Source organism: Lissotriton vulgaris, chromosome 3_1 (assembly GCF_964263255.1).
Source record: "Lissotriton vulgaris chromosome 3_1, aLisVul1.2, whole genome shotgun sequence".
Lineage (NCBI taxonomy): Eukaryota > Metazoa > Chordata > Amphibia > Caudata > Salamandridae > Lissotriton > Lissotriton vulgaris.
The window spans coordinates 1,274,281,300-1,274,306,277 of record NC_141689.1 but is presented as its reverse complement, the minus strand read 5'-3'; the positions used below and the strand labels follow the sequence as shown (position 1 = coordinate 1,274,306,277).

The 24,978-nt window shown below is 46.0% G+C and overlaps 1 protein-coding gene across 1 annotated transcript in view; it reads right to left on the bottom strand.

Moving 5' to 3' along the window:
* Positions 1–24,978, bottom strand: part of LOC147727785 (uncharacterized) — a 1,253,841-nt gene that overhangs the window by 508,087 nt on the left and 720,776 nt on the right. Inside the window, exon 5 of the mRNA XM_086963180.1 lies at positions 10,460–10,495. Coding sequence (XP_086819306.1) covers positions 10,460–10,495 — 36 coding nt within the window. The remainder of the gene's footprint in view (positions 1–10,459; positions 10,496–24,978) is intronic.

Below are 24,978 nucleotides of genomic sequence, written 5' to 3'. Positions count from 1 at the left end.
CGAAGGGGCCAACCCACCCAGCTCTGGAATCAATACGGTGTGCGAACTCGCAGACAAGCCCTGCTGATCAGCTTTAAAGGAGATAATATCCAACTAACCTGCCGACTAGTGCGCTTCATGAAAACAGTTAATAAGATCCAAAATCCAGAGGCCAGCGATAGAATTAGACTCACAAAGACCCGCTTCTGCACCTTAGGAAAACTCTTTTCTGACGAACAAAGACTTAGTAAATGCTGAACGGTCTCTTTTTTACACAAATGCAATTCATTGTACTACTTTGTATGGACTTTTCGTCCATATTCTTAACTTTCTTTTATTGATTTTAAGTGTTTTTTTCTCTGTAAAACTCATGATTGTGAAATTCTTCCAGTATTTTTTATAAAGTGTCATTGCAAAGATTTTTATTAATCATGCAATAAAGTGAAGTGATGCATGTCATGCCTTGTGATATCGGCTGAGGTCGCCCTACTGTAGTGCATGGCTCTCATGTAGCCGGAATGGTTGGAGGAAGACTGGGTTGCAATAATGATTTGACTAATGTAGTGAGTTCCCTCCATCATTGCTCTCAGGGACCCTACTTCAGCCCTCATTTCCCTAATAATATGATGGGTGCTTGAGTTCACTGTTTTTATATTGGGAGCAACAGTTGCCAACTCAATTAATTTGGGACAATATTGGTGTTGGTCTTCCACTACTTTGTCAGATAGAGCCATTAAGGGGATAAACCTATTTGTGTAAGGCAGTGCTTTAAATGGAAAAAAAGTGCAGGTACTCAGCAAAAGGAGCAGTGGGCGGAGTTTGGGGCGGGGCTAATGGGGAACAAGGGGCAGGTTTAGCTTTTTCACTGTGCCAAGGTTGTATGCACGAAATCTGCTTGCATTTTATCAACCGCCTAAGGATTACATGCTGCTTCACCCTGCCTTAAATCGAACTGGTGGCCTACAGCCCACTGAGCCATCTGTCCAGTACTGGTACTCTTTTGTAACATGCACACGTCACTTTTCCCTTGTAACATACTGTTTGCTACCTCTTACATTTTGTTTGCTTTAGATACTTGCGCAAGTGCCACCATTGCCTCATGTAACGTTTGTTCTTGGGTTTGTGTCTGCCATTTATTTCAGTACTATACCTCTACTTGTACTTTGTATGCTTTTGTAACCTGCACACATATCACTTTTTCCTCCTGTAATGTATCGTTTGCTACCTCTTGTATTTTGTTTGCTCACAATTGTCACTTTTGCCTCATGTAACAACGTTTGCTTTTGTAATTTGTTCACTTGTAATTTTCTCCTCATGTATCATTACTGTTCCTATTGTGCAGCACTCTGACACCTTCAGGGAAAGTCTGCGCTATATAAAAACGCATAAAATAAAAAAAATAAGTCTTTCCTGGAAGATTTGTAAACCGGAGTTAGGGCCAGAGCTGACAACGTCTGGACTGGGGAACCGGGTGCCAATCCCCACGTTTTTGATTGGTCTTAAGGTCTGTCCAAGGTCGATGAAATAGGAATCAGCGAGTGTGGAAGTGGAAGTGTGCAAGAAAGTAATTCAGATGCTTGGCAACTGTAAAAGCCTTCTCATACGTTCTTTTGTTATATCCTGAATAGTGCCTCCCACCGCCACCCATTAGATTTTACAGCTCCCTCTTAGCTCCCACTGTGAAAGATCTTTGGATAAGCAAATGACTCAGCAGACACACCCCTGCTCTGATTTACAAAGCAGCTCACACTGAGTCCTGGTGACGAGCTCCATTGATTGATTCTGTGCAGTGCTTGAAAGGTGCTGCCGTAGTATAACTTGAGGGATAAAGGGAGCGCGCTGCCTCGGTTAAAACCCGATCCCCATGAGTACCGATACTCTCTTTCTTCTAGAAAAAAGTGCCGGTACTCAAGGGGATAAAATTAAGAAGTGCCGGTACTCCGTACCGGTGAGTACCGGCCCATTTAAAGCACTGTTGTAAGGAACGCCAGGTTTCAGCTGTGATGGTGTGCGGTGTGAAATGTTAACCAGACTGCTATCATTCCCTATGATATCTTGCCTGGGAGAGGCTGTTTGGGAGGGATTAACGTGCATAAGTGTAAGAGTCACTGGGGTCTGATGTACGATTACTGGAGGTGTTATTAGTGCTGTGCTTTGTTGTATGGTACTCTCTTTACTTCGTTTACTGATGTATATGGAAATCTTTTTGGTGCCCTTGGGTGCCCTTTTGCTAGCATGGATTCCACCTCTTCAATCAAATTGTTAATCGCTGCCAATGTGCAATTATCTGCTGCAGATGTAACTGTTTTGCTGGTCTTTCCTATCTTCTTCCTGTAAGTGTCTGTCTCTATTGCCTTTCTTTTCCTCATTGTCCTACCAGGAGCCTCTCAAACTTTCTGTTAGGGTGATTTCCTTAGATCGGGAAAAATTATCAGCCTTTGCAGCCTCTACATTAGTAGCAGGGCAGATATATATTAAAGTGCATCAGCTATACAGCAGGTGTACAATTTACAAATTAAAACAAATGTTCCACTGTACTGACTGGTCGGGAAAGAGTTCCAGTAAAGTCAGGCAACGGTCAGTGAATTCCAAATCTATAGTTTGCTACTGGTAATCTCATGCCAGGTAATCCAGTTGGAAAATGAAAAGAAAAAAAAAGGGTCCTGCTGTTCCTCAATTATTTGCGCTTGAAAACAAGCATGTAGTCACAACGATAAAATACCCTGAGCAATTAAAAAATTATATATTAAGGCCCATTTATCAAGCATGAAATCAACCGTGCTACAACTACCCTCAATAAACAACGAATTACTACTCTTGTGGAGGGCATAACATCCCCTTGTTCCATTCTTTCATTCTTTACTATTTTGTTCTCGCTGTTGCTGTTGCCTACTCTGTGTGTGTCATTGGTGTCATTGGCCATATTGCCTTACCGAGGGCTCACTCACGCTGCAGCCACCAGCTACTAGCTGCCACTCTTGCCACTTACCACAGATTGTTTTCCATTTCTTTTTCTTGGTTCTGAGCGCTTTGAATGGATCTCTTCGGGAGCGGCCACCGACCCCTGCTGGACCCCCGCTGCCTACTAGCGAATCGGGTCAGATCGTGACTACAGTTACAGGGCAGTTACGGGTCAGAAACGGGGCCAGAGATGAAGGGCAAAATGCCGGAGACCTCACTCTGCACCCTCATAACTGGTGATGTGTAATCAATCCTGTACCGTTCTGACTGCAAGAAATTTTCTCAACGGACAAGTCAAGAAAACTCACCCCAAGTGGGGTTGAGTTTCCTAGACGTGTTAGCTGGGGGGAATATATGCAGGAAAACAGTCTTTTTGCAGGTTTCACACCACTTTTTGCCTTAATTTCGACTATTAACTGCTGGTTTATGCCTCTGAAAGGGCACAAAAGCCTGGTAACTGGGCCCCAGTGCCAGTGCTCTTGCCCTAAAACATGATGTAGCAAATTGGTACTCTCAATTCACACAGACTTTAACCTTCTTATAATTGCCCAATAAAGTGGTAAGAAGGGCTCGTGGGGCATGGGTGTTAGAGGGATCAACAGGACCTGAAGCACTATTTTCACCACCCTGAGTGACCTAAGAAAACAGATGACAGCAAGCCTGCTATTACAGACTGCAGGAACAGTGCACACTATTACAACTCAACTCTGCCCTCACCACGTGTTGTAAGTTCAAGGCACTATCTTTAATTTATGGTAGTCCCCCTAAGATAGGCCTCCTATTCCCAGAAGGCAGGGTGCAGAATATTAAAGGTCTGAACATATAACTGCAAGCTTATACGTCCCTATAGTGGCCCTTTCCATTAAGGTGTTTAGCAGTCCATGGGAGAACATTGTTTGGCACTTGGGCACAATCTAGGTCATCAGCTCCATTACAGTGCCACTGAAATGGTCATGTTTGGTATCAAACAACATGCCTACCGGTCCCTGGCACAATTCCAGTGTTGAGGCTGATGTGGCATGCACTTAGCCTGCTACCCTATAGGTTGACCACATCATTGTCCTAGCCGTTCCTGTTGCATGGCTGGCAGCCTTCAACAGCCAGCGCAAAGACAGATATCTGATCTCCTGCCAGGCAGTGTGAACACACCCAGGAGTCAGAAAAAGGCCTGACCAGGAAGGAGGTAGCTATCTCCTCTCTGGCAAAATGGCTAGTGATGTGGCACATCAAGGTGGGGAGCTTCAAAGCATTCACTGCCTCTGGTATGCATGCAGGTTGACTTTCAAAGAGAAAGCCGCCCTCTCCCTGTCCCCGGGCAAATCTGCATCCATGAAGGCAGGACATTAGATGGTCAGAGGGCATAATACCCCAGATGTCTAGCCCCACACTCAGAATGGGCTACCTGCTCTGTACAGACAAGGAAGGTTTTGACCATTTTAAGATGTGGCAGAATAGAGAATTATGGATATGTAAAGGTGACAACCTCTCCCTGGTGTCGTCACATCAGGAACGGATCTGCTAATGCGGTAAATAGCCTATTGCCCACATGCACTCACACCCGTAATACCTCCAAATGTAGAATTTAGGGTTGGCCCCTGACACTAGAACTTCAGATCTGTGAAGACTGCAACAAAGGGTGAAGAAGAGACCAGGTTTGTGGCAACAGGAGCTGGGCAAACAAAAGGTGGGATAATCTGCACCGGTGGCAACGCTCCTGGAACAGCATGACTGAGACTCGTATTGGACCAAAGACTGGCTTCCCCAGACAAAGGAACCATTTTCTGAGCCAAAGAACTCCTAACTCCCTTGGACTAGGGGCACTAGTTCCCTGCTCACCACAGTAAAAAACCTTTCCCGGAACCAAAGACTTGCTGTCCTTCAGGTCCTTCAAGGGAATCACCCAAAACAGAAAATGGTCCAGTGCATTGTAGGGAACATAGCACTGACTCTGACAGGTTTCAGGTGGCTACCATTTCCCCTCGGACCTGCAGATGGTGAAGTACTGATTCACTGGCCTTACTACTACCAAGATTTGTTGGTGACCAGTTTGGTTATCAACTCCTAAACTCAATGGCACGTTAAGAGCAAACCAGGCAACACCTTCAACAGACCACGGCATTGGACTTATTTCAAAGTTCTTGCACCTGTTTTCTCCCCAGCACCATTTAAGCAGTAAACCCAGTATCCCTGCAGCACTCGCTCCAGAACCAAGGACAGCCAGGACAACTCTGCACCCAGGCCTCTTGAACTAGATTAAATCGAAGTGACTGTTGTGACTTGGTCCTGGGACCTGCACAATCTTACCCCTCCCTGGGTTACACGTAACTTGACCTGCAAGTGACCGACTGTCACTAGTACCATTTTTCCCTCTGATCGCAGTGAATGAATGAATGAAAATTGCACTTGTATAGCGCTAAACTACCCGGAGGCCTTGCATCGCTTGTGATTAGTGCTCAACGCTAGCTCAAGGTAGTTCAGCAGGTTTTAACATACAAGTCTGTTTTCAGAGCTGTCCTGAAGGACATGTGGTTACTGTTTCCTCGAAGAGATAGAGGGAGGGTGTTCCAGAGCTTAGCCGCAGTATGGAAGAAAGAGCGGCCTCCCCAGCGGGCTTTCCTGACTCTGGTGGAAGTGGCCAGCTGGAGGGTGCAGGAACGAAGGGAGCGGGACGGGACATAAGGTGTAGCCAAAGGATGTAGAATTGCAGGACCTGTACAATGAAAGGCTTTGTGTAGAATACACATGGCCTTGAATTGTACTCTTGCCACTACAGGGAGCCAGTGAAGCTCCTTTAAGGCATTCCTCGCTGACTGCCAGCGGGGGAGGTTATAGAGTAGGCGGGCCGCACTGTTTTGTGTGATTTGTAGCTTCTGGGTGACGAAGGTCGGAGCTCCCATGTAAAGAGCATTCCCATAATCCAGGCGGGAGAGTATAAGGGCCTGGACCAGAACCCACCTTGCCTGGAATGGGAGCAGAGGGAGCACCTTCTGCAACGTCCTCATAAGCCCAAAGCAGGTGGCGGCAGTCTTAGTAGCTTGGGCCGAGAAGTCCAAGGCTTTATCGATCCAGATCCCGAGGCTCTTTATTTGGGACTTAGGGACGGGGGGCGGGCCCAAACATGGTGGCCAGATGGATACAAGGGCAGAGGGAGAAGGGTTGCCCAGTAGAATGACATCTGTCTTCTCCCCATTAAGTTTCAGGCAGGAAGATTGCATCCATCTAGCGACAGCCTCTAGACAGGGGCCTAAGGTGTGGGACGATCCCTCAGAGTGGTCTAAAGAGACCACCAGTTGGGTATCGTCCGCGTAGGTGACGATACGCACACCGAAGGGATGGACTATCCTGTCTAGGGGTTCCATGTAGGCATTAAAAAGGGTGGGGCTCAGGGAGGAGCCCTGGGGCACCCCACACCTGAGTGGGTGTTTGGGAGACATCGTCTCACCCTCAAAAACCTGGAAGAAGCGGTCAGCCACGGAGGATGTCAGCCATTCTAGGGCCGCGCCCGACACGTCCATGCCCGCCAGTCGTTGTAATAGCGTGACATGGTTGACCGTGTCGAACGCGGCGCTGAGATCTAATAAAATAATGGCGACTTTTCCACCCCGGTCCAACACGGCTCTCGCCTCTTCCCTTACCGCTAAGAGGGTGGTTTCGGTCCCGTGCAGAGGGCGAAACCCTGTCTGAGAGGCACGCAACAGGCTATTGGACTCCAAGTAGTCCACCAAGGTGTTATTTACGTGCCTCTCAAGCAGTTTGCTCAACCAAGGGAGTAAGGAGATGGGACGGTAATTCACCAAGTTGTTCTGGTCGCGATTGGGCTTCTTCAATAGGGCCCTCACCATCGCACACTTCCATGAAGGTGGTACGGATTTGGAGGTGATGGATGTATTGAGAACGTCCAATATGACCGGGCGAATAACGTCCATGACCTTAGTGAGGGTCTGAGGGGGTGCTGGGTCGTTGGGGGAGCCAGAGGTGATCTTAGGGGTTAGTCTATCCAAGCCGGGAATGTCCAGGAGTGGATTTGTGTCAAGCATACAAGAAGCAAAGGGGTCAGAGGTTGTGGGCACGCAGGATTCTATATCATTCTTAGTGTCCTCGAATGAGGAATATATGGCCTGGATTTTTTGGGAAAAGAAGACAGCCAAGTCATTGCAGCGAGTTTAGGCACCTTCAGCAGAAGGGCGCTCCGCAGGGGGTGAGATAAGGGATTTAACAATTTTAAAAATGTCCTTTGGGGCGTTCGCGGCTGCGTTGATTTTCCCTCCGTAAAAAGAAGCTTGTGTCGCCTTTATCTCCTGTTTATAGAGCTTTATAGCAGCTCTGTACTCGGCCTTTCTGAGTTGAGAGTGGTCATGCCTCCAGGCTCTCTCACGTTTACGGCAAGCTAATTTCATGATTCTAAGGGCGGGTGTGTACCAAGGGGCAGCTTTGGGTCTTTTTATGGAGTTACATGAGTGTTTGGGGAGAACCAGGTCAAGGGTGCTAGAAATCCAATTGTCGAAATTGTTAGTGGCCGTATTGGGGTTCGTTGCCTTCCTAGGTGGTAGTGGTAAAGTTTCAGCATTGAATTGCATTGCTTTATAATGTGTTCTTATACACTTAACTCTGGTTATTTGTATCAAATCTCGCTCACTTTTTGTCTAAATTCTTATAAAAATCTGCTATCTTTTTATAAATTGGTGTCGGATTTCCTTTGAGTCATGTTAAATAATAATCTTCCACGTAAGGTACTCTGAAATGCTAAACACATGTTCTTGTAGTAAAGTCTGACTCCAAGGACCATCTTTGGGGTATCATGTTAGTATTACATTGGGAGGCCTAACCAGTATCACCATATAATACTCAAATTTCCTTCAAGCACCAGAAGAAACCTCAGGATTTCCCACTGTCACCAAAGATTACAAGAAAAAGGCTAAAAGTAAATATAGTGTAAATAGTCAGACCCTGATAGCAGTCTTTGAGGATCTTTAAAATATTAAAGTACTAAGGTAGGCACCTCTTTTAATTGGAGCTTATCAAGCTCATGAATCTGTTGTTTACAAAGTAACAACTAGTTTGCAAAATAACGACTTTTAACAGCATGTCCTTTGCCCAGCAACAAGAAAGCCTAGAACATATTTTTTATTTGAATTCAATCCAGTAGTAGAATCCACAAATGTCTAATTGAGATCTGTTAATAAGGGGTATATTGGCCGCTGAGTTCACCTGCTTGGTAGAACTTCATCTGTAACCTCAAAACTTAGCCCATCCGCAATCCAAGGTACCTGCAGCATGAACTGTCAACGATGTCTCACAAATAACATCCAACCAGGGAAATGTTTGCTTAGTTCAGTTAGGCTGCCGTGCGAGTTCTGTATTGGAGACTTAACTTAGGCAAGTCTCTGAGAATCAGCATTCAAGGTAAGGTGATCAAGAACAAATCACCGCAAGGACAGAATAATTTCCTGTATCCTTCTTGATATCATCACCAATTTAACCTACCCCCGAAAGCTTAGCTTCTCTAACATAAATAGACCACAAACAAACATCATCCATATTCAGTTTTGGTCCACCCTAAAAGAAACAGTCCATCTTGAATTGCTAAGGCGATTTCTCTGAATCCATGGAGGTATGACATGTTGAGTTGGGAATATCGACTTTCCAGAATATCACAGTCAAAAAATTGTGGACCGATATATAGTCAGGCAACTATATATCAATAGTAGCAGTAGTATAAATCTCTATTCGGTTAAAAGATAACCATAAAAGATACACATAAATTAATAAAAAAATGTAAAACACCATACAATCTTATAAATACATAAAACATACTTAAAACTCATTTTAATCACTTCACTTAACATCCATAACCCCACATTTAAATACATTACACATAGCCTAAACCTTGCATAGAAAATAGAACAATACCGTGAAAATGTCTTGGGGGTCTCAGGAACCTTGTACCTTCCTAACAAAAGCCTCTGAAATTACAATGTCCTCTGCAATTAAAGTAGTCTTCCCTGTCAAGTTTGCCAAGTGGATATCAATCAGGATTGACTGAGGGAGCTTCATATAACATTTGTCCAACAGTATTTACCTTTCTGTAACACAAGGAAATAGACTTTAAGCATATCTCCGTTCCTTTTTAAAAAGTCACTTAATTGCTACAATAATCAGAAACTTTGGGTTCCACTGGTAGTAGTACCACTCTCCACTAGTACATGGCAGCCCATCCTGAAGACAATTGTCAGTTGGTGGAGAAACAGGAGCTCGTCACCTGAGGCTGCCATTTTGAAAATACATTTGACCCTCTCCAAGGAGGAAACACTATGGAAGCCTTGGTCATCATCATAATCAGGGGATAACCATAAGAAGATACAGGAAAAGGTCTAGGAAGTGACAAACAGGAGTGATCTGACTCGTTAGGAATAGCTTCACAAGGGTGAGAAGTAATTCCAGTTTTGAGAGACCTCCTTAAGAAAGAGGGAAGGCACGCTGACCTGACTCCTTGCTCATACTCCTTCCAGAAAGAAGAGTAAGGACCGCAGTATTGATTCTTCTACAAATGTTTCCCCAGAACTCGAACTAAAGTCTAGGGGCAACGTGAGGAAGCAACTGCCAGCAGTCTGAAGATGTAAGCAAGAAAGGTCTTACACAAAGAGAATCCAATAATGTGTACTCCCTCCAAAACGTAACACCTCGTAAATAAAATGATAAAGTTGTATCATATCTGAAAGACAGCTTTCAATTGTGACATTAATGTTCAAACCAACCCTACCACATACATTAAATGCCACGTCATATTTAGGATTTAAAACATAGTTTACCACCAAAAACCCTCTTGTCAACTTTCCATTATTTTAAGGTGGACACTTTTAGTAACCCCCCACTCCATATATTAGTACTTCGTAACTATGGGCAATATAAGTGGACAACAAGGTTTGGAGCATTACAGCTTTTGGGGTGCATGACCTGGAAGGGCTGTAACAAACTGTCCCCCAGGTGGGAAGAATGATATAATGTCATGTTACCATGTTGCTGAACAGAGCTTTTATATTTTCGTGAAAGTCTCGAGAGGGATTTCAAGGGGGAAATAGCTAGATAGGGAGTTACACTGTTTGCTACACTGACAGAAATGGCATATTTCTATATATTTTATTTTAGGCATATGAGCATCTTTAGGTGGGTAAAGGTGATGACAGCAAGCAGTGGAAGCAAGTGGACACTGATGAGGTGAGGCACCTCTGGTTGCATACACTGTTGCCATTTAGAAATAGATGCAGTGGCACACAATGCACATTTTCGAACAATGAGGATGAACTAAGGCAGAGCGGCTGGTGGCCGTTGCCCCATGAATAAAGCCATGTGTCTCTGCTTTCATCTTTCTTGGAAGTAACTGTGCAGTTTTAGAGGATCCAACTGCTTCTAAGTGTCTTTTACTGACTACCGCCTCCTGCATTATCTCATTGGTTGTGAGAGGGCACAATTAAAAAATCTAAAATTGGGAAATCCTCATAGAAAAAGTAAGATATTTTACCATCCAGTGGAGCGTTTTCAGTCATGGCATCATTGGCTACAAAAGGAAAAATTAAAGAGATAATATTTAGTTAACACTGAGATCCAAAGAAAACAGAAGAATAGCAGAAGTAACTTGCAAAAACATTTTTAATTTTGTATCTAGACTATGTTTTGGATCATCTAACAATATGTTAATATCTCAAATGGGTTAATACAAGTTGATGGGTTAGCTTCAAGCAGTACTGAATACACCACAGTTTGTTTAATCAGATTTTTGATAGTAGGTGTTATGTGGCCTAATTTTGATAGATTGGAGGAGAAAGGTGTAAAACATACCGCGCATCTACATCATACTTTCTTGACATTCTTTGAAATGGTTTCCAATTTGAAACAGAAATGCTTAAAAAACAAAAGTTGTCTATTATATTGGGAACTACATATCAGAATTAACCAACTAATGCATTAATCGTATGAGAAAAATCTGCACACAAAATACATCTTTACGGTTAAAATTTGTAGGACAGATTATTTGACCAAAATTAAAAAGACAGAAGGGAAACAGATTGTGCAGCAAGAAACATATAACATGTGTTTTTGAGAATCAGTTTCTGGAAACAATCCTTTCTGCATGACGCACCAAATAAATAATGCCTCAAGAAATGCAATGTGCGAATGTTCACAGCAAGCAAAAAGCAAGGACAGTTTTAGACATGACAGCTTAAGGGCGGGCTTCCCTAAACTTTGTGCCTGCCTTCCTCCATTTGTCTGATCTCATTTTGGCTGGCTTTAGTACTCTGTGCACTTTACCACTGCTGATGCTAAAGTACCTGTGCTCTCTCCCATAAACCTGGTAACACTGGCTTAACCCCAATTGGTATATTTAATTTACTTATAAGTCCCTAGCAAAGTGCACTACATGTGCCTAGGATCTGTAAATTAAATGCTATTAGTGGGCATGCAGCACTGATTGTGCCACCCACATAAGTAGCCCCTCAAACAGGTCTGTGGCCAACTACTGTAGAGCATGTTTGTGCAGTTTTACACTGCTGTCTCGACCTGGAATGAAAACCTCTTCCCAGGCCCAAAATGTCAATTTTTATAGATAGAGGTCACCACTGAGGTAGGCCCTATATAACCCAAAGTCAGGGTGCAATGTATTTAAAGGGCAGGACATGTACTCTTAAGTTACATTACTTTGTAGTGAAAAACTCCCAATTTTGTTGTTCACTACTGCAAGGCCTATCTCTGCCATTGGATAACACTTTTGATTACCTTTTTACATCTTTTAATCTTTTAAATGTGATCCCCATTTGGGTAGTGATAGACTTTTTAAAGTTTGGTGTCACTGGACTTTCATTTTAAAATCCCAACTCATGTTGAAGTTGGATTTAAAATTACTTTAGCAAAGCTGTGTGTATTTGTTCTAGATAGCCACACATGAAGGGTGCTTTAGGTGTGTCTTGATGGTGATAAAATGGAGGAATGGAAGAATTCGATGTCAATGTATGTCATGATATATGTATGCATAAGACTGCCAATACCAACCATTGTAATTACAGTGTATATGATGACAACAGTTTGCATCATAACAATATTACTGACAAATGCAATCCCTGGAATGTAATGTGTGCACGAGTCAAAACATGCATAAGAGTAACAACACTGCTGATAAATGCAGTCCCTGTAATATTAATGTAGGCAACAGCCATAAACCATACAGCCATGATAATGTTGATCAATTCAATACTCATGATGTCAATGTATGCCATAACCACAATACATTTACTAACGATGATAAATGCAATCTTCATGATATCAATGTATACCTTAGCCAAAGTGCCTGCAATGATTATATGTACCCGCAATCACAGTAATGACAACCTGTGTACTTGCAACAGCAGTAATTCCAGTTTATGTGCCCTTAATAGCAATGGCCAAGCGGTATGTACCTGTAATAGCAATGATTATGCTGTATGCACCCATAGTTACGATCATTGTATTGGATGTACTTGCAATATAGAAATTATATTTTTGTTGTCAAATCCATCCCCAGCTACCTCCAGCCCAAGATACATGATTAGACAGTCCCTGCAAGCTGCGCCCATATTTATAGATTGACATGCTACAGGTGGAATTACAAATAACCCGGGGAAAAAACGTGCGCTCGTGGAAAGCCCAGATCAATTTGATTCCCCAGATAGGCAGCTGCACCACAAACAAGTCTAAGAAGACTGGCTTCAAAAAAACTCTTTTGGTCGAAAGGGCTCACATACCCAAAATACCAGAAAGTTAGATGTCACATGTAGTTAGGAACACTCAACCAATCAGGATACAGCATGCACACTGTACGCACACTGATCACACACTCTCCATGCCGGACATCTTGTGGTAAATATTTTAGTAATTTACCTTGATCGGAATTTCTATAATATCAATAAGGTCAAGCATGAAGAGCAGAGTCCGTGGTGGTTAGAATTCAGGGTCTTTATTCAGTAACTCGAGTTAAGGGAGAGCTCCGTCACCTAAGGAGGCTCGGGAATAGTCTCTACTTTAATCAATGAAAACATGGCATTTATACATTCTTGACAAAAAAAGAGGAAGGAGCTTCCCTTGAGCAAATTTCAGTTACTTGTGTTGTAATCATACGGATGTCATGGCAGAAGCGACGTAACTGTGTCATAATCGTGAGGAAGTCACGGCAGACGCAGAGTGTTGAGAAATAACCCTAGGCTGGTTCCTTAGATGAGAGAGAAATGGTCGTGACAGGATGTCTGGTGTCATGTCTTAGCAAACAGGAGCTGGTTTCTCGGATTTGGTCGTCGTGTCTTGGCAAATGGGGGCTTATTTCTCGGAATCGGTCGACCATAGGAGTGTGTGGTTACAACGGGGCTCGCTTCTTGGAATCGGCTTGACCATAAGAATGTATGGTTGCAGATAGAGGAAGAAGTGCGTTGTGTGCAACCTTACGTTTATGTGCCCGGGTTTTCTAGTTACCATCATGATGAGCTCGGGACGTGAAAGAGAGGGTGTATAATGGGACATAAGTAACTAAAAATATCCATTTTCCACATTCTGGAAAAACACACTGTGCCCCACGATATCTATGCAAGAACGAGAGCCACCTTTTGTCCCTATCGTATAAACATATTTATGGTCCCTGGTTTAGGTCCGGATTTAAGTGCTTTTTGAGAATATGTAATCGTTTTATTATACTTTGTGAAATGTATAAGAATTGGCAAAACACCCTTGTACTCTGAGACAGTCTACAGACCCGACTGAGCTCTGCCTCCCAGCTGCTGTGTTTAATTAAACCAAATGTTTCTGTTTGTCCAAACGCCTCTTGAATTTTCATTTTTTAGGGAAAATTCACACCCCAGCAACATTAGACCATCCTGGGAGATGAGAGGTAGGAGCCTCACACTTACAACTGGATAAGATGTGCCCTGTTCATACACTAAGAGCAGCATACCACCCTGTAGTGAGTCTGGAGCCACTGCAGGAAGGGTGGACTTCTGTGCCCTTCAAAGCTTTCTTTCAAGTCCCTCCACCTCAAAAGAACAACTGGACGCCTGGAGAGGCTTGTGGCAGCCGCCGCTCACGCCATTCATCCCATGCCTGGAGGAACGCTTTTCTTTTGCCTTGGACCCCCGCTTTGTGGAACGCCCGTCTTGACTGCTGGTGGTGGGCAGGACCATAGGAACCAGAGACACTCATTCCAGCCGCCACTCACGGCATTCATCCCGCACCCGGTGGTGTGTTTTTCTTTTGCCTGGAGTCCCCCGCTTTGTGAGACGTGCCTGGGCAAACACTGGGCAAAGAGATGGCCAGTCTGAGCCCATAAGTGGCTGTTTGAGGTTGGGCAGGTCCCAATCTCTTGAGGCTTACCGTCAATCCTCCAATTTGATCTGAGGCCGTCAAAGCTACCAAGCCACTTCTGGAAATTGAACTAACATCTAAAAGGTACTGTTTACAATTTAAAATGTTGAACAGTGGTCTCTACTTTGTTTCAGGACCCTTGTTTGTGTAAGTTTGCTGTTATTTACTCATGCCCTTAGTATACAGGTCCCCTGCCTTGATCATGGGTAGGAAAAAAGTGGGCGATTGTGGTGTTTCATTTCTGCTGGTAAAACTGACTTTGATTGATCAGATGCTAGAATGGGCCATTAGTGCCATCAGCAATGATATCGTTTAAACAGAATGGTGGCTCTCTATGAACCTGGATGGCAACCGCAGGAAGTTACCTTGTCTATCCCCTTGCCGCCTTTCGGATACGTTGACAGCTTTAACCCCAAATGACATTGTTTCTCTGAAGAACGGGCCCTCTAGGGCCACGCGGGTAATTTACAACCACCTGCTATGCCTTCCCCAAAATGAAGAGTCAGTCAGATAGTAGAGATTACGAGCTTACTTTATTCAGCATATACTCTGCAGAGGAGCCTAGTCAGGCCTTTACCACTAAGATGTCTGTGGAGGTGACTGACGCCCCAGGTTATGCTAATACATAATAAAACCTTCTGGAGACTTCGCCCACGCCTCTAATGGAAAGATACCGGCTTGAGCCGGGCATGAACAAAGGAGGTATAGAGAGATGAGCTAACATCTGCCAGATGGGTGCACTATCAGTAACCCAAGGTTACTCAGTGTCTCCTAACGTGAGAGCAGAGCTACACATTGAGATTGGAATGCAAAGAAAGAACATCAGTTCGTTAGCAGGTTACAGCGCTGAACAGGAGAGAAAAAATAATAGTGAAACACAGTGTGCTGCTGAGGCAAGCAGATTAAAAATAAGGCCTAGTACGAGCACAGCCCAAGCAGTCTTCTTGTGATTGCAGAATACAAAATGGAGTCACACAAGCTAACTAAAATGTACATGTGGCGAGGAAAACTCAGTGGGTTGCATAACATGAATACAAATGGCGTCTTTTTAGCCACATATTGCTAACCTAATATAGCATGTGTAAGTGCACAACGGGAAGGGGAATTTCAAACATAATAGACCCTCCATTTAGCATATGTGGCTGAAAGCCTTATTGCTGTCCAGCAGGGTCTTTACAACTCTACATAGTCATTCATATTGCAAAACAAAATCAAACCAAATCAAGCATGAAAGAGACGTCATTTAATATTCGAATATTCCTTCGTCAATCAGCATTATTGAATTTCTTGCATCATCATGGGGGAGTACTTATTATCCTGCTTGTGCAGTGTAATGCTGGTGGTGAGTTTACTCACACAATTCGGGCAACAGGCTGAGAGGCAACTGATGCACAAACAACAGGCAAAGATGACCCCTGCGATTGCTGTTAGGACAAGAACTATCTACCAACCCATTAAGCCAGCAGACTCCAGAGCCACCCTGTGAGGGACCATGAACCTGTGTCTTGGTATATCTCTGAGGCAAGTTTGTTTAATTTCTGTATTGAAGAATATACAGTCGGGGCACTATTGGGTATATAAACGCAGCAACTGCTGCCGATGTCCCGGCATGCTCCACCCCAGTCAGCTAGAATGACATCTAAAACCATCCAATTTTGAAGCGAGACGAGTCTTGTAGCTTGGAGCTCAACTGTAATATTAGTCAGTATACCAGCAGTAGTGTTAATGACTCCCTCAACTACTCTGGCAAGGCAACGTATGTCACTGCTATTAAATATGGGACCCCACAATACCCTTCATTATATCAGTGAACTGCTGGAGGGAGGTAACTGTTTGGCCAATATCATCTGTACTGACAACTCTTTTAACCTGGTGCACAGGAAGGTCCCTATGATGCAACTTATGATATTTGTGGCAATTAGATGGTGCAAGAAAAACAGGTGGCAGAAGGAAGGAGAGATAACACCAGCCAGACCACCTTCTAGGAAGCCAGGTATAAGCTTGTTCCCCACAGATTAAATATTCATTGGAAGGTGTCAGCAAGGGTGGACTGCTAGTGGTATTCAATTGGTAGGTATAATAACAATGAAGCTGTCTTACGGAAACATTACCTGACCCTTGAACACAGAAACTAGCTGTTGCATTTATCACAGGAATTGGCATAGCTTTATCTTCAGTTATATTGCGCTCTTGGAAACATTTAAAGTATTCAGTGACATTGAAACCTTGGAAGTCTAGTACTTCATTTTGTAACCATGTGACATTTTCATGGACTGTGAAAACATTTATACAAGCGTTAGGGTGTATGGTACCCTCCTTTCCATCTGCCCCAGGTGTAAATCCTTGATGTACCACTATATAATCTAAAACTGCCTCATAGTCAGCCTGAGTAATTTTCATTGCATCCTCATAGTAATGCATATAAACCATAGAGAGCAGTTGAAACTAGGCTTCACAGCTACCTACAAATGACAATGGCAACAATATCAGTAAGTCATGTATATGCATAACTGAGGGGAGCAGTCCACATGCCTAGCACTTCGTGGCATTAGTAGTGCTATGTACTTGATGAAGTATTTGGATGAATGCATTTTACGTATACGTTTGTCTATGTCGTTCTTTATGTTGGGCCAATGTAATAAACGAGTGCTCAGCCGGAACCGGGGTCGTCCCTATTTAAGTATGCACAGGGTGTTATTCCTCCAAATACCAGACTACCCCAAATAGTGCTATTGTCACCAGAAGAATAAACACCACCACCACACCTTCTTCCAGTAGACCAACTGGACCACCCTGTACCATTCTGCTGCATCGGAGAAACCACCAAAGACTGCTCCTTTCTCATGATTGCACGACCAAACAGGTACATAGAAAAAACTTTTAAGAATAGGAGCCACAAATACAACCGACCAGAGGGGTATTCTTCTTTCCTGTGTCCGTTATGAGCCTCACAGGCAGGCTCCTATTGTTCATTAAGCACTCCCACGGAGGAACTGCACGATCGCAGCCCTTGCTGGAAACAATGGCGGCTCTTACTGAGAAACAAATCCTTCTTCTTTCAGGATCGGGCAACCTCCCTCCTGGGCAAAAACCCTTAATGATCCTGTCCAGTGTCCAGGGCAGTGCACCAGTGTTCTTCACTCTAGTCTAAAGTAGGCACCTAAGTCACAGCACAGACACCCTAAGCTCAACTCGTTCCATAGCTCTAGGATTGCCCTTCTGGCGCACTGTCCTTCGGTCGGGCCGCAGATTGTACCTGGTACGCCCAGGCACTTGTTCATCTACAGAGACAAGAATTCACATTCAGTTGGGCCTCTGGACTCAGATGTTTATACACCAGTAGCTGGAGCATCTGGGCGGCCCTTATCTCAGGGGGAATCGCCTCGAATAAGGCCTTGTCACTCTCCTCATCCGTCTGTGCCCCTCTCAACCGGGCGTCAGAGAAAGGAATGAAGCAAGGCACCAGCTCACCTTCCTGGTCGGTGATCCCGTCCAGAACCCAGGCGACATATGGAAGCAGCAGAGGCAGCTTCTTCACTTGCGATGCATGGACCAAGTGCTTCCGCCCATCTAGTTTGACAGCTGTACGAGTGGCGAGCAGCACCTGGGTAGGTCCTTCCCACCTCTGCTCCAGACAGGTTTTGCGCTGGAAATGTCAAACCATCCCATAGTCCCCGGGCTGTAGTCTATGCCCGGGCCCCTCTGGTACTGGTTGTAGAGTGGTGTGTATCTTTTGGTGGATAAAACCAAGGTCTTAAGACAATTGATACAGATAGTCTATCAAAAGTGGTACTCTATCTTGGAGAAATGTTTATGCCTTGGGACGCCCCAGACATTAGCAGGGGGTCCGAAGACAACTTCATATGGTGATAACCCTGTCCTAGAATACACTGTTTATTCTCGTAGATAAAAATGCTAAGGACAACGCATCTGGCCATTGCAATCATGTACTTTCATGAATTTTCACTAGCTTTAGCTTGAGAGTACCATTGTACTTCACAACCAGGCCTGCTGATTGGGGTGGTTTGCTGCATCAAATGTCTACATATTTTGCAGCCCTTGCACACCACATCAATTACTTTGGCATTGAAATGGCTCCCATTGTCACTCCAGATCACGCGTGGGAATCCGTAGCATGGGAAATACTGTTTTGAAGGTGATTTTGCCATTGCAATGGCCATATTCTCCTTAGTGGGGTAAGCCTCAATCCATTTACTGAATGCACAAACTACCACTAGTACATATTTCAAATTATCTACTCATTCCATTTTGATAAAATCCATCTGAAGAACCTCGAAAGGGAAGGAAGGTGATGCAAAATGACCAGCAGGTGTACGGGTGCCCCCCCCAGAATTGTGTTTTAGACAGATAAGACAGTGTTTCACCAAGTGTGTGGCAACCTTAGGGATATTATCATTCTGCCATACTCGGTCTAGCAGCTTGCATATTCCTTTGGCACTAATGTGCGCCGGGTCATTGTGAATACAGGGAGAACAAAAGCATAAGGCAACAACCATCTCTGCTTTCCTGACAAGTCAGTCCAACACCCATCGTTGCCCAAGTGTCCTATCCTCTCCTACCACGTTTCCAGTTCATCTACAGTCACCTCTCACTGTATATCCATCACACTTTCCACTGTATCCTTGAACATCTCATTGTCTGGAACCCATCTAGCAGGACCTGCTACAAATATCGTGTTCACCTTTGATCTAGCTGTCTCCTTAGCTGTTTGGTCTGCAAATGCGTTACCCCTCTCAACATCATCTGTGATAGCTTTGTGGGCACTCCATTTTAATATAGCCAGCTTATCAGGAAGTGTCAATGCTGATAACAATCTAAGTATTAGTGGACCATGCTGTATTCTCTGCCCCTGCAAGGTCAGGAAACCTCTCTCTGCCCAGAGGCGCTCAGACATTAACAGCCAGTCACTCATTCACAAGACCTTAGAAGGGCAGCTAACTCTGCAGCTTGGACCGACTGGTTTGGAATGTGGGATTTCTCAACTACAGTGTGTAACGCGGTGATTGCATAGGTTGCAGTAGTAGTGCTATCTGGCAATTTGAAACAAGAGCCATCACAATATAGTTCCCCTTGGGAGTCAGATAAGGGAACATCTGTCTGGTCTACGCATTCCTTCGTTTCCTCCTCAGTCTGAAATAAACAATCATGGATATCATTGTCCTTTTCTTCCAAAGGGAGGGGTATTAACGTGGCTGTGTTCAAGGTAGCGCATCATTTGATGGTAATGTGCGGAGCAAATATTGAATTTTGAATTTTAAAATATTTATACAGCGCACGTACACCAAAAGGTTTCATGGCGCTACAGTATGCAGAGTCCCTGAGGTCATGAATCAGGGAGAGGGAAATGAGGAGAAATTATGAGGGAAAAGCTTTAGAGAATAGAAAGGTTTTTAAGGCCTTTCGGAAGGGCTGGTATTGAGTGGAGGATCTGAGTTGAATCGGAAGGGAGTTCCAAAACATGGGGGCCAGAGTGGAGAATTTAGACCCTCCCCATTTTTTTCGACGAAAGCGCGGAACTGTGAGTAAGTGGTGAGAAGAGGAGCGAAGTTCCCTGGGGGGGACATACGGTTTGATCTCTGAGGAGATGAAAGCAGGGGACCGGCCTAGCTGGGCCTGGAAGGCGAAACAGCCCACCTTGAAAAGGGAGCGTTCGCGCACAGGGAGCCAGTGCAAGGATTTTAAAAGGGGAGTGGCGTGATGGGATTTCGTGAGGTTGTATACCAAGTGGGCCGCTTGGTTCTGGACCAGCTGGAGTCGACGTACATTGTAGGCTGGCATGCCATGGTAGAGGGCGTTGGCATAATCCAAGCGGGAGATGACCATGGCAAGTACGATGAGTTTCAGGGCTGTGATGGAGAAGAAGCAGGAAACTTTGCGGATAGTGCGAAGGGATAGAAAAGAGGAGGAGACCACCAAACTCACCTGGGAGTGCAGAGTGAGTTGATCATTGATTTTTATGCCCAGGGTTTTGACGGAGGAGGTAGGGGGTGGGGGGGGGGCAAGTGAGGAAGGCCAGAAGAGAGGGGACCAGGGACTGGAGCAACCACCTGTCAGAACAAGCTCTGTCTTATCTGGATTTAGTTTCAGGTGGTTGTGATTCATCCAGTCCCGGATGAAAAGCATGGTGGATTGGAATTTAGATTTGGAATCAGGGGAGTGAGAGAGGGAAAAAATGAGCTGGAGGTCATCCGCATAGTTGTATACGGAGACCTCCATTTGTTGGAGAGCGAAGATGAGGGGGGCTATATACAGATTAAACAGTAGAGGGGAGAGGGAGGAGCCCTGGGGGACCCCGCACACTACCTTCCGCGGTTCAGCCCAGAAGTCACCCAGGCGAACTGCCTGGGTGCGTTCACTTAGAAAGGAGGACTGCCAGACCAGGGCTGTGCCTCCGATCCCTGCCGCTCCGACACGGGAGAGTAAGATGGAGTGGTCCACCGTGTCGAATGCGGCAGAGAGATCGAGTAGCACCAGGGCCTGGGGGATGTTTGTGTCCATTCCCTCTCTAAGGTTGTCCAGCACGACCGACTCGGTGGAATGAGCCGGGCGAAAGCCGGCTTGGCGGGGAGCCAGGACTTGGTTTGCTTCCCCGAAGGTAGATAGTACTTTGGTGACATGCCGCTCTAGGACTTTCCCTAAGAAAGGGAGAAGGGAGATGGGGCGGTAGTTAGCAGGGACAGAGAGGTCTGTGCCCGGTTTTTTTAGGATGGGGAGGATTATGGCAGATTTGAGAGCGAGGTAACCACGCCCTGTGACAGGGAGCAGTTAAGAAAAGTGAGAGGGGGAAGCGGACAGTTAGTGAAGACGTGGGCAAGAATGTGAGCAGGGCAAGGGTCATGAGGGGAGCCAGATTTTACCAGAGGGAGGTGGGAAAGAAAAGAATCTTCTGTTAGGGGAGGGAGTGAGTCGAGACGGGCATCTATCGGGGGACAAGGAGGGATGCGGAAGGAGGGGGAGGGGGGAGGAATATTGGCCCTGATTGTCACAATTTTATCCAAAAAGTAAGAATTCAGGGAATCACAAAGAGGTTGAGAGGGGGAGGGTTTGAGAGTGGTTCTATCAGAGTATGCAAGTTTGTTGATGATGGCAAAAATTTCTCTGGATTTGTTCTCCGCGACTAAGATTTTGGAGGAGAAGTACTCTTTTTTGGTGGACAAAATGGATTTCTTATATTGCTGCAAGAGGGAAGTGTAGTGTGATTTGAGGTTGGGACAGTACTGTCTTCTCCACGCTCGTTCAGCATGGCGGAGCGCAAGTTTTTGTGCCTTCAGTTCGTTATTGAACCACAGGTTAGAATCATTTGTCCGTTTAGAGGAGATTCGCCTCAGAGGAGCGATGGAGTCGCATGCTGAGAGTAGCCACGAGTTGATGGAATTGGCTTGATCCGCTGAGGACAGACCGGACAGATTGGGGCTGAAGGAGGAGAGAGAGGAGGCTAGTGCAGCCAGATCTACCCGCCCCCAAGAGCGGGCCCAGATGTTTTTAGGGTGCGAGGGCTTGATAGGCGGTCCGAGTTGAGAGGAGAAGGAGATCAATGAGTGATCAGACCAGGGACAGGGAGAGATGGACAGGGAAGCAATAGGGCAGTTCAGAGACCAAATTTGGTCGAGAGTGTGCCCTTGTATATGGGTCGGGGAGTGGACATGCGAGATGAAGTTAAGAGAGCGTAAGGTTTCAGAGAATTCCTTGGAAGTGGAGCATTCGGCTGGGTCGGAAGGCCAGAAGTTGAAGTCGCCTAGAACCAGGACGGATGAATTGTTGACTGCTAGGGAGGCTACCAGTTCTTGAAATCCATCCAGGAAGGTAGGAGAGGGTTGGGGAGGACGGTACACAAGTAGGCAAGTGAGGGGAGTATTGTAAAATAGAGAACGAGCGACTAAGAAGTCGGACGTGCCTATCGGGGGAAAGCTGAGAGGTTGGAATGGTAGATCCTTTCTGGCGATCAGGGCGACACCCCCTCCGGTTTTACCCGTTGGGCAGTCAGCCCGGAGGGCATAGTAGGTAGCGGGGAGAGAGGCAAGGAGATTGGGGAGGGAGCTGTCGCAAAACCAGGTCTCCGTAAGGAATAGGAGGTCTGGTTTATGGGTGTCAAGCAAAACTGATAGTTCGTGACAGTGCTTAACCGTAGAACGCGTATTAAGATAGTATAAGGTGAGTGGGACCTGACTGGGTCCAGCTGGAGGGTTAGGACGGGGTGGAGAGGGCAGGGGGCGAGGAAGGGACGGGGTGAGAGGTACAGGAGGAGTTTCAGCGGCTGTGAGGCTCAGATTCTTGACATCGGTGGTCAGAGAAGCTTCAATGGGCCAGCAGGCCTGAAGAGCGAGTAGTTGTGCCGAAGAATATTGTAATGGGCCGGACCAGTGAGGGGGCCTAGGCCCCTGGCGTGTTTGGTCGCAGACGGGCGCAGACGGGCTTGCCTTCGGCGCGCAATCGGCGCGCCCGCTGCGCTCATCCGCTGCGCATCCGGTGATGGCACATGATTTATAGGAGTTGGGGGAAAGAAAACATGGGCGTGGCCTCCGAGAGGGGGCGTGGCCTCGGCGCTCGCCAAAGTGGCGTGATGGAGTGGCAATGGTCGGTGACCTCCCGCCGCAGCGATGAATCGGCTGCGCGGGGGACTGGAAATGAGCAGGTGAATTAGTGGTTTTAAAAACAGTTACACAAAGTAAATACACACAATTTTAGCTATTATTCAGGATAAAATTGCTTAGGATCCACTCCCGGCTTCCGCCTCAGGAGGACTCGCAAGACTGGGCAGGACGCTAGTAAGCAGCGTCGATATAAGCGCGCTGAAAGTGGGCGTGGCCTCCGAGAGGGGGCGTGGCCTCGGCGCTCGCCAAAGTGGCGTGATGGAGTGGCAAAGGTGGGTGACCTCCCGCCACAGCGATGAATCGGCTGCGCGGGGAACCGGAAATGAGCAGGTGAATTAGTGGTTTTAAAAACAGTTACACAAAGTAAATACACACAATTTTAGCTATTATTCAGGATAAAATTGCTTAGGATCCGCTCCCAGCTTCCGCCTCAGGAGGACTCGCAAGACTGGGCAGGACGCTAGTAAGCAGCGTCGATATAAGCGCGCTGAAAGTGGGCGTGGCCTCCGAGAGGGGGCGTGGCCTCGGCGCTCGCCAAAGTGGCGTGATGGAGTGGCAAAGGTCGGTGACCTCCCGCCGCAGCGATGAATCGGCTGCGCGGGGAACCGGAAATGAGCAGGTGAATTAGTGGTTTTAAAAACAGTTACACAAAGTAAATACACACAATTTTAGCTATTATTCAGGATAAAATTGCTTAGGATCCGCTCCCGGCTTCCCCCTCAGGAGGACTCGCAAGACTGGGCAGGACGCTAGTAAGCAGCGTCGATATAAGCGCGCTGAAAGTGGGCGTGGCCTCCGAGAGGGGGCGTGGCCTCGGCGCTCACCAAAGTGGCGTGATGGAGTGGCAAAGGTCGGTGACCTCCCGCCGCAGCGATGAATCGGCTGCGCGGGCAACCGGAAATGAGCAGTTGAATTAGTGGTTTTAAAAACAGTTACACAAAGTAAATACACACAATTTTAGCTATTATTCAGGATAAAATTGCTTAGGATCCGCTCCCGGCTTCCGCCTCAGGAGGACTCGCAAGACTGGGCAGGACGCTAGTAAGCAGCGTCGATATAAGCGCGCTGAAAGTGGGCGTGCCCTCCGAGAGGGGGCGTGGCCTCGGTGCTCGCCAAAGTGGCATGATGGAGTGGCAAAGGTCGGTGACCTCCCGCCGCAGCGATGAATCGGCTGCGCGGGGAACCGGAAATAAGCAGGTGAATTAGTGGTTTTAAAAACAGTTACACAAAGTAAATACACACAATTTGAGCTATTATTCAGGATAAAATTGCTTAGGATCCACTCCCGGCTTCCGCCTCAGGAGGACTCGCAAGCTAATATTGTCAGCTCATATCCAGTGAGATGCACACTGGTGAGGTACTGCGTCTTTGTCTTGTTCAAACGCGTGTCCACAGCATGAGGTACCATTACTGTGAGGTCAGTATCAAGATCGAGCCCGGCCGATTGTCTGATAGATGCTGCCGCTGCGTCAGCTCTCAGACAAATCAGGAGAGCTCCGGTGACATTATCAAGGATAGCGGAGAAGTAGGCGCAGGGTCTCCCCCTTACCACGAAACCCTGTATTAGAACAGAAAGCGCGCAACCGTCCACCTCATGTACATAGAGCAGAAAAGGCTTCTGGCAGTCAGGAGTACCAAGAACAGGAGTAGAACAAAGCGCAACCTTTAATTGTTCAAAAGCTTGTTGGCATGGAGGTGTCCAAGGTAGGGGTTCATGCACGTCCTTGGTGGTAGGATAAAAAAGGGGTTTTGTTAGTATGGAAAAGTTTGGGATCCAGTGCAGACAATGCAAAGTTATCCCCAGGAACGCGCGTTCCTCGCTTTGGGTCTTAGGAACAGGCATGTTAGTGATAGCTGCTATGTGCTCAGGTGTTAGTTTGCAACCCTCCTTCAACAGTAGGTGGCCTAAGTAGGTGACCTCCTGTCGACAATATTGGAACTCAGTTATGGAGCACCTTTTGTCCATGGTGTGTCAAATGCAGTAGTAATTTAACCGTGGATTCTTTACATCCTTTTTCAGTGTCCGGTGCCACAAGATCGTCATCGTATT